We start from the raw sequence: 13,495 nt of genomic DNA on the forward strand, positions 1-13,495 counted from the left end.
GAAAAGGGAATCAGATTATGTGTGGTTACCAGAGTTGAAGGGTTGTGGAAAGAGGAGGGGGAGTAAATGGTCAAAAGATACAAACTCCTAGTTACAAGGTAAATAAGAACTAGGGATATAATCAACAACATGATAACAATAGTTAACACTGCTGAATATATGAAATTGTTAAGAGAAAATCCTGAGTTCTCATTACAAGGAAAAAATGTTTTCCTTTTTTTTTCTTTCTCTGTTTATTGTCTTTGTAAGAGATGATGATGCTAACTAAATATATAGCTGTAGTCATTTCACAACATACGTAACTCAAACCATTATGTTGTACACCTTAAACGTATACAGTGATATATCTCAATTATATCTCAAATGAAACTGGAGGTATATCTCAAGTGAAACTGGAGGAATATTAATTAATGAACCAAGCCAAAAAAAAAAAAAGTTGTGCTTAGGAAGAAGGGAATTCAAAGAAACTGAAGAAAGATGATAATATTGCTTAGTAGAGTTAAAAGGAAACAATTAGTGGAGTACCTCAAAACTTAAGCCATGGAATATATCTTTTCATTTTATTCAAAAATTTAAGACCTGCTCTTTGATCAGGCAGTTTTCTAGATGCTTAGGATACATCAATAAACAAAATAGTAAAGATCCTAGCCTCTGTGGAGCTGACATTCTTCCAAAGGGGAGATAGAAACCACAATATTCCTATCTTTCTGAAACTCACCTGTTTTCCTCAGGCTGATAAAACCAAAAACTTGAATCCTTATCATATTTTGTTTAGTGAAATTTAAACAGTTTCATCTTGTATCTTTTATCATTGTTTATAACCCCTTTGATGGCACACATTTCACTCAAACACCACCACTGCAACTTTTCTCTGGATGGTATTGGGACCATTTTCATAGAATAACAAAGGAAAAATGAATAATTCTAATCTATTTATAGAGCGATATTATAACTCAGATTATATATAAATGAGCTGAACGTTTTCTGAAGGTCAGTCACCTTATTTAGGGGACAAAAAAGGCCAAGTTTTTGTCAGATTTTAAGGTATCTTGAAAAGAGGTAGAGCCATTATTACCTCTTTCCTTTTTATTGAATAGCTCCCTCTCCTTTGGTTTCCTTGTTTGCCTCGCTACTTGATTAACAGTAGAATGCTTTTGTGAAATATTCTTTCTCCTCTTGTTCATATCTTCTTCATATTAGAGTTGGTTTTATAAAAGAAATCATCATGGACCTTTCCCTTTTAGATTTCAAGGTCAACACAATCTCCTGTCGTCTCTTCCTTGAAATGACTTTTTTGGCCCACAAAATGAGTTTTATTTCAAAGGGAAAAAGTAAAGGATTTCTTTGTTCCTTTGCTGATAGTCACTGGCAGGATTTGCGATCTCAAGGTTCCAGTGTACAATAAGAAAAATCCACAAAAGATATGATTTCATCTAATTTTCAGGTGAAAGTGATTTTTTTTTCCATTTTAAAAATGAGGATTAGCTAAAACAGTATTTTTTCCAAATGAGGAATTCCTGAATATGTTATTCTAAGGTATCATCTCCAGCAGAATTTGACAAGGATCTTTTTAGGTGAGTCTCACATATTAAAAATGAATTACCTGGCTCTGGTTTCAGACATATTAGAGGAAAGGAAAGACTGTCTCATCATTTTTTTCCCCAACTCTTAGTATATGGATTAGAGAAAAGTGAAGGTGAAAGTCACTCAGTCGTGTTCGACTCCTTGCAACCCCATGGACTATACAGTCCCTGGAATTCTCTAGGCCAGAATACTGGAGTGGATAGCCTTTCCCTTCTCTAAGGGATCTTTCCAACCCAGGGATCGAAGAGGAATACAAATAATACCAAGAAAGGCAACATATAACATCTGTGGAGCTGTTTCTAGGAAAACTCAAAATGTTGGGCAGTGGGAAAAATTGTGTTTTTAACATTAGTTGAGGTATGGGACTTCCCTGGCTGTTAAGACCCTATGCTTCAACTATAGAGGGCGTGGGTTTGATCCCTTGTTGGGGAACTAAGACCCCCCACATGCTGTGTGGCCAAAAAACAAAGCTGAAGTGAATAATGGATGCTTTCTTTCTGGAAAGAGAAAAGTATTCTTTTTAAATGTTCAGAACTTAACTCTCTACTCCTTCATACTTTTACAACGTCTTCTCTACAGAAAACACACTAACAAAAGAGTTAACCATTTACATCAAGGGGTTTGTCCTGTCTTCTGAGAGCCAATTTTTACTTGCTAAAAAATTATATTTATTTGATTGTTGTTAGAAACAGTCATACTCATAAAAATTCCTAATGTAGAAAGATGTGAATTGAAAGATAAAGTTCCCCTTCCCAGAAACACTGGTTTAGCATATACCCTTTCAAACTCTTTCATATATATATATATAGCTATTTTTTCTTGATACTTTGTTACCAAATTTTTCAGTGTACAGAAATTTGAAGAAACTGAACACAAAATATCCCATCACACACACACACACACAAAATCCCATCACCTAGGTTTTGTCATTAATATTTGCCTGATTTATCATGTATTTATCCATCTGTTGTTCCATCTTGTTTTTGGATGCACTGCAAAGTAAACTGCAGGCATTGATATACTTCCAGCTAAATATTTCATCATAATGTCAGAATCAAGATCTCAGTATTTGTTTATAGAGTTTTTCTTTTGATTTGAATTTACCCTCGATAAAATCCACAAATCTTAAATGTACTTTTGCTCAATTTTTAAATTTATTCATACTCCTCTATAATCCAGACCTTTCTCAAGAACATTATCATCATTCCAGAAAGCTCCTTTGTGCCTTTTCCTAGTCAGTCCCCACCATATATAGCCATTTAATGGATATTTTTTTTAAAAGTCAGCCCTTGCTCTAATATTATTCTGCAACTTGGAAAATAAGTTTTCACGTGAGTAAATATATACCTGACTTGATTTAACAGCTGCACATTCGTTATTTAAATATACCAAAGTTTACTTCTTTCTTGTACTTCTTCATTACAGACTTTGTAGTTACACATTCAGCTTTGGTTCCCTGTCAAGAGATGGACTCCAATCTTCTACCAACTGTAACCTCAGACAGCAGCTTGTTATATTAACCTACATAAGTTATTTCTGCTTAGATATAACTATAATCCATATTGTTCTGTCATCAGATTTATCAAATAAATAAACTCACTGCATGTTATTACATGTTAACAAATAACATTTTTATGGAAGATAACTCTCCCCTGTTTTTTTGAGGGCAAATTTATTATGTTTTTGTCTTAATCTGGATGTGGTAATAACTTTCCCAAAAAATTTTTAATGAGAAAAGTAACTTTATTTTATGTTTTTGCAAATCTCCTTGATGTCTGGCTAATATAGGACAGTTGGATTTTCTAATCTGTTTTTGCATTCTATTTGTTGTGATGTTATTCTGGTTTAAATATATGAAGAAATCTGACCTCACACGGGTAAAAAGTTGTCAAAGAGAGGAAGATTTAATAATTTCACATAATTGTAGATATTCTTTGATATTATAGCAAAAATTATAAATGTTCCTTAACATTCTAATGCTGGAGTGTGAAATCAATGGATTTTTTGTATTGTTGCCTTAAAATCCACTGGTCTCTCTTCTAAGCTAAATAGATTTTTACCCATGTATGATTTTATCACTTCTTGCATTCAGTTCAGTTCAGTTCAGTCGCTCAGTCGTGTCCGACTCTTTGCGACCCCATGAATTGCAACACGCCAGGCCTCTCTGTCCATCACCAACTCCCGGAGTCTACCCAAACCCATGTCCATCGAGTTGGTTATGCCATCCAACCATCTCATCCTCTGTCGTCCCCTTCTCCTCCTGCCCCCAATCCTACCCAGCATTAGGGTCTTTTCCAATGAGTCAACCCTTCGCATGAGGTGGGCAAAGAATTGGAGTTTCAGCTTCAACATCAGACCTTCCAATGAACACCCAGGATTGATCTCTTTTAGGATGGATTGATTGGATCTCCTTGCAGTCCAAGGGACTCTCAAGAGTGTTCTCCAACACCACAGTTCAAAAGCATCAATTCTTTGGCACTCAGCTTTCTTTATAGTCAACTCTCACATCCATACATGACCACTGGAAAAACCATAGCCTTGACTAGACGTACTTTTGTTGGCAAAGTAATGTCTCTGCTTTTAAATATGCTATCTAGGTTGGCCATAACCTTCCTTCGAAGGAGTAAGCGTCTTTTAATTTCATGGCTGCAATCACCATCAGCAGTGATTTTGGAGCCCCAAAAAATAAAGTCTGACACTGTTTCCACTGTTTCCCCATCTATTTCCCATGAAGTGATGGGACCAGATGCCATGATCTTAGTTTTCTGAACGTTGAGCTTTAAGCCAACTTTTTCACTCTCCTCTTTCACCTTCATCAAGAGGCTCTTTAGTTCTTCTTCACTTTCTGCCATAAGGGTGGTGTCATCTGCATATCTGAGGTTATCGATATTTCTCCCAGCAATCTTGATTCCAGCTTGTGTTTCTTCCAGCCCAGCGTTTCTCATGATGTACTCTGCATAGAAGTTAAATAAGCAGGGTGACAATATACAGCCTTGACGGACTCCTTTTCCTATTTGGAACCAGTCTGTTGTTCCATGTCCAGTTCTAACTGTTGCTTCCTGACCTGCATACAGGTTTCTCAAGAGACAGGTCAGATGGTCTGGTATTCCCATCTCTTTCAGAATTTTCCACAGTTTCTTGTGATCCACATAGTCAAAGGCTTTGGTATAGTCAATAAAGCAGAAATAGATGTTTTTCTGGAACTCTCTTGCTTTTTCGATGATCCAGCGGATATTGGCAATTTGATCTGTGGTTCCTCTGCCTTTTCTAAAACCAGCTTGAACATCTGGAAGTTTACAGTTCACGTATTGCTGAAGCCTGGCTTGGAGAATTTTGAGCATTACTTTACTAGCATGTGAGATGAGTGCAATTGTGCGGTAGTTCGAGCATTCTTTGGCATTGCCTTTCTTTGGGATTGGAACGAAGACTGACCTCTTCCAGTCCTGTGGCCACTGCTGAGTTTTCCAAATTTGCTGGCATATCGAGTGCAGCACTTTCACAGCATCACGTTTGAGGATTTGAAATAGCTCAACTGGAATTCCATCACCTCCACTAGCTTTGTTCGTAGTGATGCTTTCTAAGGCCCACTTGGCTTCACATTCCAGGATGTCTAGACATTGGAAAATATTAATTCATTGAATTATATTACTCTTCCATTTCCTGTATGTATCCATAACAATTCATATTTGTGAATTGCCACTTACTTCATGAGAAAAACTTAAATATTAGAAAACAGAATCTCATGATAATTAGTAGACACAAGTTTTGCAAAATTCCAGAGTTCACTTCAAACTTAAATTTTATCATTGGAAACATTTTTAGTTGGAGTTCTTGAAGTAACAAGTTCACTGGATTTATTTTCAGTTTCTAGGTTAGAATAACCATTGTCAGTTCTTTTAAGTAAAAATGTCGTTTTATGAAAAAAGCCAACTAGTTCAGCCCACCATTCAAATATTTGCACAAGTGCATTTCCTTAGGATAACCATCATTCCTTAGTATATAGCAGATGTGCTTTATGCATACTTGCATTGTGTCATACAGAATAAAGATTTTGGTTAGTGGGTCACGATTTAATATTTTTACCACTTTATCAACAGCATTCTTAAATAATGCAGTAATAGTTCATTTATACTGGTTTCATTCTAATAGAGATTTGTGCCACATGCCTTGATTCATACTAAAACTATACAGTTTTATCCACTATTCCTTCTGCCCCATTAGTACAAATGTCAGCTTAATGAAAATGCATATAATATCTTAGTTGTGTTACCAAAATAGTTTTGACCTCTCGGATCCCTTGGGGTAAGCAGAGCACACTTAGAATTGCTGGTCTGGAGACCATGATAAAACACATCCAGATAACAAGGAAAAGTATAAATCCTGCAAGAAGTGAGTCAAGCATCATAGTGCTTCATGAACAAAAAGATCATATAGAGTAAAGAAATTAGGGGGCAGGGTGCCTCTTTATGGGAGAAAGGGGCTTTGAAACTGGCTATAAAAAGTAGTAGTATTTCAATAGGTAGGAAGAAAAATGTTAACAGATCATAAATTTACATGTAAATATTCTTGAGTTATTTAAATTCAGAGTTTCCTATTTTGGAAAAATTTTATACTTCTTTTGTAGTTAGCCTTAGATTATGTACAATAATGGAGGAAAGATAATAGATGCTCTGGTTAGTGATTTTAATGATTGACCAATTCTTAGTATTTAGTTTGCTTCATAATGGTGACTTATTTTGCAGTAAGTGTGCTATGCTAGTTGTTTTATATAAGCTAAAATTAAAACATATCTTTAGCGTATACCACATGGAGCACAGTGGAAAAGAATAGCAAAAATTAAAAATTGGTGATGGAAAATTCATAAAATTTAACATGAAATGTTTATTTTTTTTACTTAGTGCCTATTAAAGCTTGTGGCTGTTTGACCCTTTGTATAAAATAAATATTGAAATGGATAGTATTGTTTTGTTTCAGGAAAATATCTAAGGCAAAAGAGAATTGATTTTCAGCTTCCCTATGACATTCTTTGGCAGTGGAAACATAATCAGGTATGAGCCTATCTTACCATATTTCATTCTTAAGTGCTAAATGGGGGAGAGGGAGATGCAAGTCTTTTTCTCTGCCTCCTTGTTATGCTCTCATCTTAGGAAATACAGAGAAGTGTTCCTGTGAAGGTCAGAGACTAAGAAAAATGAATTTGCATCCATATTTAATATGACCTATTTGCCTTTACTCATAACTTCAAAATAGCAGTAAGTTCCTGCTTCCTTAGGAAACCTTCAGTTATTATTCTGGACTTTTATTTTGGTAACAAAGATTCTATTCTGTAAGAATCCTGTTTGATGCAGGTCTCAAGAGAATTTAGATGTACTGCCAGCAGCATTAAGAAATTTCAGGCTTTATTTTTGTTGGCTCCTTCCCATCGGTTTGGAATTTATTTTTCACATACAAAAGAGAGTCTTCTACCAAAGGAAACAGGGAAGAGATTTAATACTCTTGTACTTTTAAATATATTGGGAACTAAAACAGGGAAGGTGCTGTTTTTCTCTCTTACTTACCTAATTGAAAAGTTTCCCCCAGTAATTTTTATATTTAGCAAAACCCCCCGGAATCCATATTGGAAACTAGAATTGGGAAATAGAAGTAGTCATGAAAATGAGGTAAATAGGCTCCTGAGTTTTGCCAAAATTCCACCAAAGTTTAATTTTGGAAAGCTAAAAGCAATGAACATTCCCATCTACATTCTCTTCTCTGATGGTCTCTCCTGAATTTTAAGAGGGCCAATACATTAGATATTTGTCTCAGAGAGTTCATAACAATAAAGGAGATAGTGTTTTGACTCACTGTACGGACTGGAAAATGATGGTGGGATTATTCTTATAGATTAGTACACTCTAGCTTAAACAGCTTAAACCAAGCTCCTGTTTGTTTGTTTCTTTGTTTGTTTTTTTGGTACTGTCTTCTATAGTGAAACACTGGCAGAGTGACTAATGCATTTATTTTCTAATGCATTCTTTATTGCAGTATGAGAACACCATTATCCTGCCTGCCATCTCCCCTTTGTTCACTGAATTAATTGCCTTAATTAAAATGTAAAATGTGTTTTCCTACAACACTCACCCTGAAAAAGCCAGGATACTTATCTTTTTCATATCATATACCTACCCTAACCATCTGAACAGCCCTGTGCAAGTTTTCCTTTCTTTTCATAGAGGGAAATAAAATCTTAATTTATCCAAATGAATAGCTTTAATCTGCAGTGTGATAATCATTTAAATCTGTCCAATAACTTGCTGAAGAAACATCTAACAAAAAATACATTTTCTTTAATCTGCTTGTGATTGCTTCTGTTGGATATAGTTCTCTTACCCTGATCTGGTAAGTCACCTTTTATTCCAGGGTAAAAAGTGATCACACCTCAAATGTATCCAACCTAGAAAGTAAGTGTTTCCATATGGGCAGAGTACATGGATAATTTCTTTATTTTTAGTGATTTATACTGTTTTCTGGCATTTGAAGTTGAATGCTATATTCGGATTTTTCTGTTTTTTCTTCTAGCTGTACAAGAAACCAGATGTCCCACTATATAAAAAAATTCGTTCAAGTGAGTAAAAGTGGGAGCTATTTTTTCTGCCTCCATACCATCAATGTTCTCAGCCTGGCACTTAAAAAATTACTCTATATGTTCACAAACTATTCTTTGCTGTCTTCTCTCAAGATGTCTACGTTGATGTCAAACCCCTTTCTGGTTATGAGGCTACCACTTGTAACTGTAAGAAGCCAGATGATGACACCAAAAAGGGCTGTTTGGATGACTGCCTCAATAGGTACTGTACTAAACTAATTCTGTAAACACAGGCTTTAAGATCTGTAAGACACTTCATTTAGGGGAATTCCCTGGTGGTCCAGTGTTTAAAACTCTGTGTTTTCACTGTCAAGGGCCTGGGTTCAAACCCTAGTTGGGGAACTAAGATTCCACAAGCCACGTGGTGTGGCCAGAAAAAAAAAAAAAAGACTCCATTTAAAGGAAAAGGTTAAGTAGACTCTTTGATTTCCTCTCAAGAAATCAAAAATGATACATGACACCTAACTGATGGACTGTCTCCGTCTGCTTGGGCTGCTATAACAAACTATCATAGACTTAAACAATAGAAATATATTTCTCACAATTCTGGAGGCTGGGAAGTCCATGGTGAAATTGTCAGCAGATTCAGGGTCTGGTGAGGATCCACTTCCTAGCTTATAGACAGCCGCCTTCTCCCTGTATGCTCACATGGCCTCTCCTCAGTGCATGCTCGTGGTGAAAAATACTTCTCTCTCTTCCTCTTCTTATAAGGCCACTAATCCAATTATGAGATCTTCTCTGGTGGCCCAGTGGTAAAGAATCCGCCTGTCAGTTCAGGAGCTGCAGAAGAGGCAAGTTTGATCCCTTAGTCAGGTAGATCCCCTGGAAAAGGAAATGGCAACCCACACCAGTATTCTTGCCTGGGAAATCCCATGGACAGAGGAGCCTGATGGGCTATGGGGTTGCAAAAGAGTCAGACAGGACTGAGAGATAAAACAACAACAATCCCATTACGAGGTTCCTGCCTTCATCACATAATAAAACCTATTCACCTCCCAAAGCCCCTACTTCCGATTAGCATCACACGGAAGGCTAGAGCTTCAACTGAATTTTGAGGGGACATATTCAGCCCAAAACATGGGCTAAATAGAGTAATTGGAAACAACGTCATCTAGAGTCTTATGTACTCAGGTTTAAATCCTCTTACTGCTATGAGACCTAAGGAAAGTTCTTTAATGTCTCTAATAAAAATAATACTAGTAGAAGGTCATGATACATTTGAGGGGAAACTAAGTTGATAGACATTAGGGTATAGCAGATATATTAATACACATGATGATTGAGTCAGTGATGCTAATGAGAGATAGTAAGGCTGTTGTCAGAGATAGGAAGTGTGAGTTCTCAATGAGATTGAGATTTCAAAATGAAAATGTCTAATTGAGACAAAGGATTCTATCTCTATTAACCTAAGCAGATATGTAGCAAAGGAGAATTAATGAACTTCTCATCAGTGTTCCTTGTTCTAGATAGCTTTCCTAGACAAAGATAGCTGCTTCTCCAATCTTGATCTCTAGTCACCTGTCCTGTGGGCTGAGGGAATCAGTGTTTTTGCTTTAATGTGCCAGTTGGGAAATCCTACCTTACCTACATCACTGTAAATTTTCATCTTGTCATTGCACATACATACAGTTGTACATAGTAGTAGCTTGGTGATTTAGGTAGTCAATGTTTCATGCAGATTTTTTTCACTCTCAAGTATTTTATATATGTGCTTTTATGTATCATTATAATCCATAAACTCATCCTTTTTTGATGTCACAGCTTGCCATTCTTCTGTTGTTCATTATTCAAGTTACTTTTAATATTTTGCTATTAAAAATGATACTACTACTATGAAACTGTGTAACTTCCTTTTTTTAACCCTTAGAGTGTATTCTCAAAAGGAGAAATACCTGTACAAGTTATAAGAACATACATATATATGTATACATATATATATGTAATTTTACTATATACTTTCTAATAGCTCTCATAAAATACTGAGTTAATTTTTGGTATCACCACCAATATATATTTATTTCCCCTTAGTTCCACCTCCTTTAGTTACTGACATCTAACTTTATTCCTAGTGCTTTAGTATTTCATTGGTTTACTATTTGAGAGTATCATATATCCTTAAAGTTGTTTAAATGTGCATCTCTTTAGATGCTAACATTTCTGTGCTTTTTTGTATGATATTTTATTTATTGTCTATGATATTAATATAGCTTCCTCGTTGCTTATTTCCTTTCTTTCTTTCAATAGTTCAGGAAGTTGTTGTTGTTTAATTGCTTAGTCGTGTCTGACTCCTTTGTAATCCCATGGACTGTAGGCCACCAGGCTCCTCTGTCCATGGGATTTCCTGGATAAGAGTACTGAAGTGGGTTTCCCTTTCCTTCTCCAGGGGTTGGGTCCTTCCCAACCCAGGGATGGAACCAGAGTCTCCTGCATTGGCAGGAGGATTCTTTACCACCGAGCCACCATGGAAGCCCTAATATATTCTTAGTATAGAAATAAATAGGTTAGTGTTTGCCCAGGATGCTGAGTGGACAGTTAACTTATTAATTTACAATGAGCGTCAGTGTTTGCAACTTGACTTGGATATTTTCAGTATTATTAACTTTTGATTTTAGACATTATTACCTTGTTAATAACTTTGTTAACCAATCTAACCTTATTAAAATAAAAATTAATTTTATGTATTTTTTTTGGCTGCACTGGGTCTTATTTGTAGCATAGGGGATCTTTTAGTTGCAGCACATAGGATCTTAGTTGCAGGATGTGGAATCTTTAGTTGTACCATGAGAAAACTCATTTGCAGCATGTGAGATCTAGTTCCCTGACCAGGGATCAATCCTGGGCTCCCTGCATTGGGAGTGCAGAGTGTTAGTCTCTAGACCGGTAGAGAAGTCCCTTTGAATTCATTTTTTAAATTCCTATTTAAAAAAATGGGTTCATATAGATGATATGTACTGTTAATTGACATATAATTATTCCTTTTCTTTCTAGAATGATCTTTGCTGAGTGTTCCCCCAACACTTGCCCCTGTGGTGAGCAGTGCTGTAACCAGAGGATACAGCGGCATGAGTGGGTGCAATGTCTAGAACGATTTCGAGCTGAAGAAAAAGGTTGGGGAATCAGGACCAAAGAACCCCTAAAAGCTGGGCAGTTCATCATTGAATACCTAGGAGAGGTTGTCAGCGAGCAGGAGTTCAGGTACAGTGGTAAATCATACTGCAGTAAAATGGCAGAGGTACCAGATTAAAATGGAAAATGAAATATTTGAAATTTACTTTCAACTTAATCATTAACTGGGTTTAATCATTTCTCTCCTCTTTAGGAACAGGATGATTGAGCAGTATCATAATCACAGTGACCACTATTGTCTGAACTTGGATAGTGGGATGGTGATTGACAGTTACCGTATGGGAAATGAGGCCCGATTCATCAATCACAGCTGTGACCCAAATTGTGAAATGCAGAAATGGTAAGAAAACAGGGGAAGGTGAACCCAGCAGAGCAGAAAGCATTGAGGACATCCAGAGATTGATCTTAATAATCAGCTTATACAAAGCAGCTCAGGCAATTCTGTTATTACAGATCCTCCCAGGTAGAGAGTAAGCTCGTACTATTTCTTCACACTTCAACCTAACTACTCCCAGAAGAATGTAATATTTGTTTATGTGTGTATATGTGTGTGTGTACATATATGATAATACCTACTATTTATTGACTGCTTACTATGTACCAAGCACTGCTACATGGTTCTCATATCCATGCATTTAGCATGTTTATCACATCCTCAGTGGATTTGTCACAATAAGTAAAAATAAATGAGATAGATTAGAATCTAATTGAGAATGAAAAAAATAAATTAAAAAATAATCTCACCTTTTGAAATGGCCCAAACTCTTGTCTGTAGAGTGTGTTGTTGTTGTTGTTTAGTTGCTAAGTTGTGTCCAACTCCTTTGTAACCCAATGGACTGTAGCCCGCCAGGCTCCTCTGTCCATGGAATTTAAAAAATAAAGTTTACAAAAAAGAATAATTCAGAAAAGATAACATGATAGGGGAGGATTCTAAGAAAATGAGAAAGTAGGAAGCAACAGGAATCTATCTCCCTTTAGACAGTTGCACTAGCAGAATCTGTCTGATAAACTGTTTGGTACTCTGGAGTCCATTGAAGGCTTGTAACGTCCAGGAGATGTTTTAGATGGTCACTTGTGGTTCATTTCAGTCAATTTGAGCTCTTAACACGGTAGCAACTACTCATCCCTACCCCCAGCCACATGGCAGGCAGCTGTGCAAGTACTCTTGGAATAGCTTGCATACACCTTGCAGATGCTAGGGCGCATAAAAGGGGCCCCTTTCTCCAAATACTGAATATCTGTACTCTGTTTGCTGATTCTGATCACAGAGGTGCCCACAAAGAAACAGGCAGCCACTGTTGTACCTCCCATTGTTGCAAGTCCCTCTCCCTCCAGCTGTAGTGACTTTCAGGAGATTTTAAGGTGCCCTCTTGCTCACCTTCATTTTTCACTTTTCGTCTTCTAGGACAGAAATTAAAGACTAAGCCATGCCAAAACAACTGCATATATTGGGAAATATAGTCAGTGACTACACATATCCAAGGGAAGGATCAGAAAAGACATTAGACACTAGGTTTACACTTGAAGCTGATCCTTGAAACAGAAAAATAATAATAACAAAAAACAGCAAATAGGAAAGGGGAGAATCTAATTCCCAAGTTACCACATTACTCGATTCAGATGTCCAGTGTTCAGAAAAATCACAAGGAGTATAAAGACATTAGAAAATATGGCCCATTCAGAGAAAAAAAAAAAAAATCAAAAAAAAAAATAATAGTAATTCAGTAGAATCTGTCCCTAAAATGGGCTAATAGCAGACACATAAGATAAAGACTTTTAAACAATTGCCCTGATGACACTCAAAGAACTAAAGGAAATTGTTACGAAAGTCTTTCGTGAGAAAGTCATGAAACTGATGTGAAAAAAATGGAAATATCAATAAAGAGATAAAAAACCTAAAAAGAAACCAGAAAGGAATTCTGGAACTGAAGAAGTACAATAATTGAAATGAAAAATTTACTAGATGGATTCAGAGGCAGGTTTGGACAGGCAAGAGAAAGAATCAGTGAACTCAAAGATGAGGTGAAGTGAAAATCACTCAGTCATATCCAAGTCTTTGCAAACCCATGGACTATGCAGTCCATGAAATTCTCCAGGCCAGAATACTGGAGAGGGTAGCTGTTGCCTTCTCCAGGGATCAAACCCAGGTCTCCCACCACG

General features: G+C 36.4%; 1 protein-coding gene across 3 annotated transcripts in view; it reads left to right on the plus strand.

Annotated features, from left to right (window-relative positions):
* ASH1L (ASH1 like histone lysine methyltransferase) overlaps nucleotides 1-13,495 on the plus strand; it is a 201,291-nt gene that overhangs the window by 157,916 nt on the left and 29,880 nt on the right. For all 3 annotated transcript variants that reach the window (XM_081494190.1, XM_081494192.1, XM_081494189.1), the window contains 5 exons: nucleotides 6,559-6,632; nucleotides 8,143-8,188; nucleotides 8,303-8,411; nucleotides 11,198-11,404; nucleotides 11,529-11,675. In XM_081494190.1, the coding sequence (XP_081350316.1) occupies nucleotides 6,559-6,632; nucleotides 8,143-8,188; nucleotides 8,303-8,411; nucleotides 11,198-11,404; nucleotides 11,529-11,675 (583 nt within the window). The remainder of the gene's footprint in view (nucleotides 1-6,558; nucleotides 6,633-8,142; nucleotides 8,189-8,302; nucleotides 8,412-11,197; nucleotides 11,405-11,528; nucleotides 11,676-13,495) is intronic.

This window comes from Giraffa tippelskirchi, chromosome 5 (assembly GCF_054371585.1).
Source record: "Giraffa tippelskirchi isolate mGirTip1 chromosome 5, T2T-mGirTip1v1.2.pri, whole genome shotgun sequence".
NCBI lineage: Eukaryota > Metazoa > Chordata > Mammalia > Artiodactyla > Giraffidae > Giraffa > Giraffa tippelskirchi.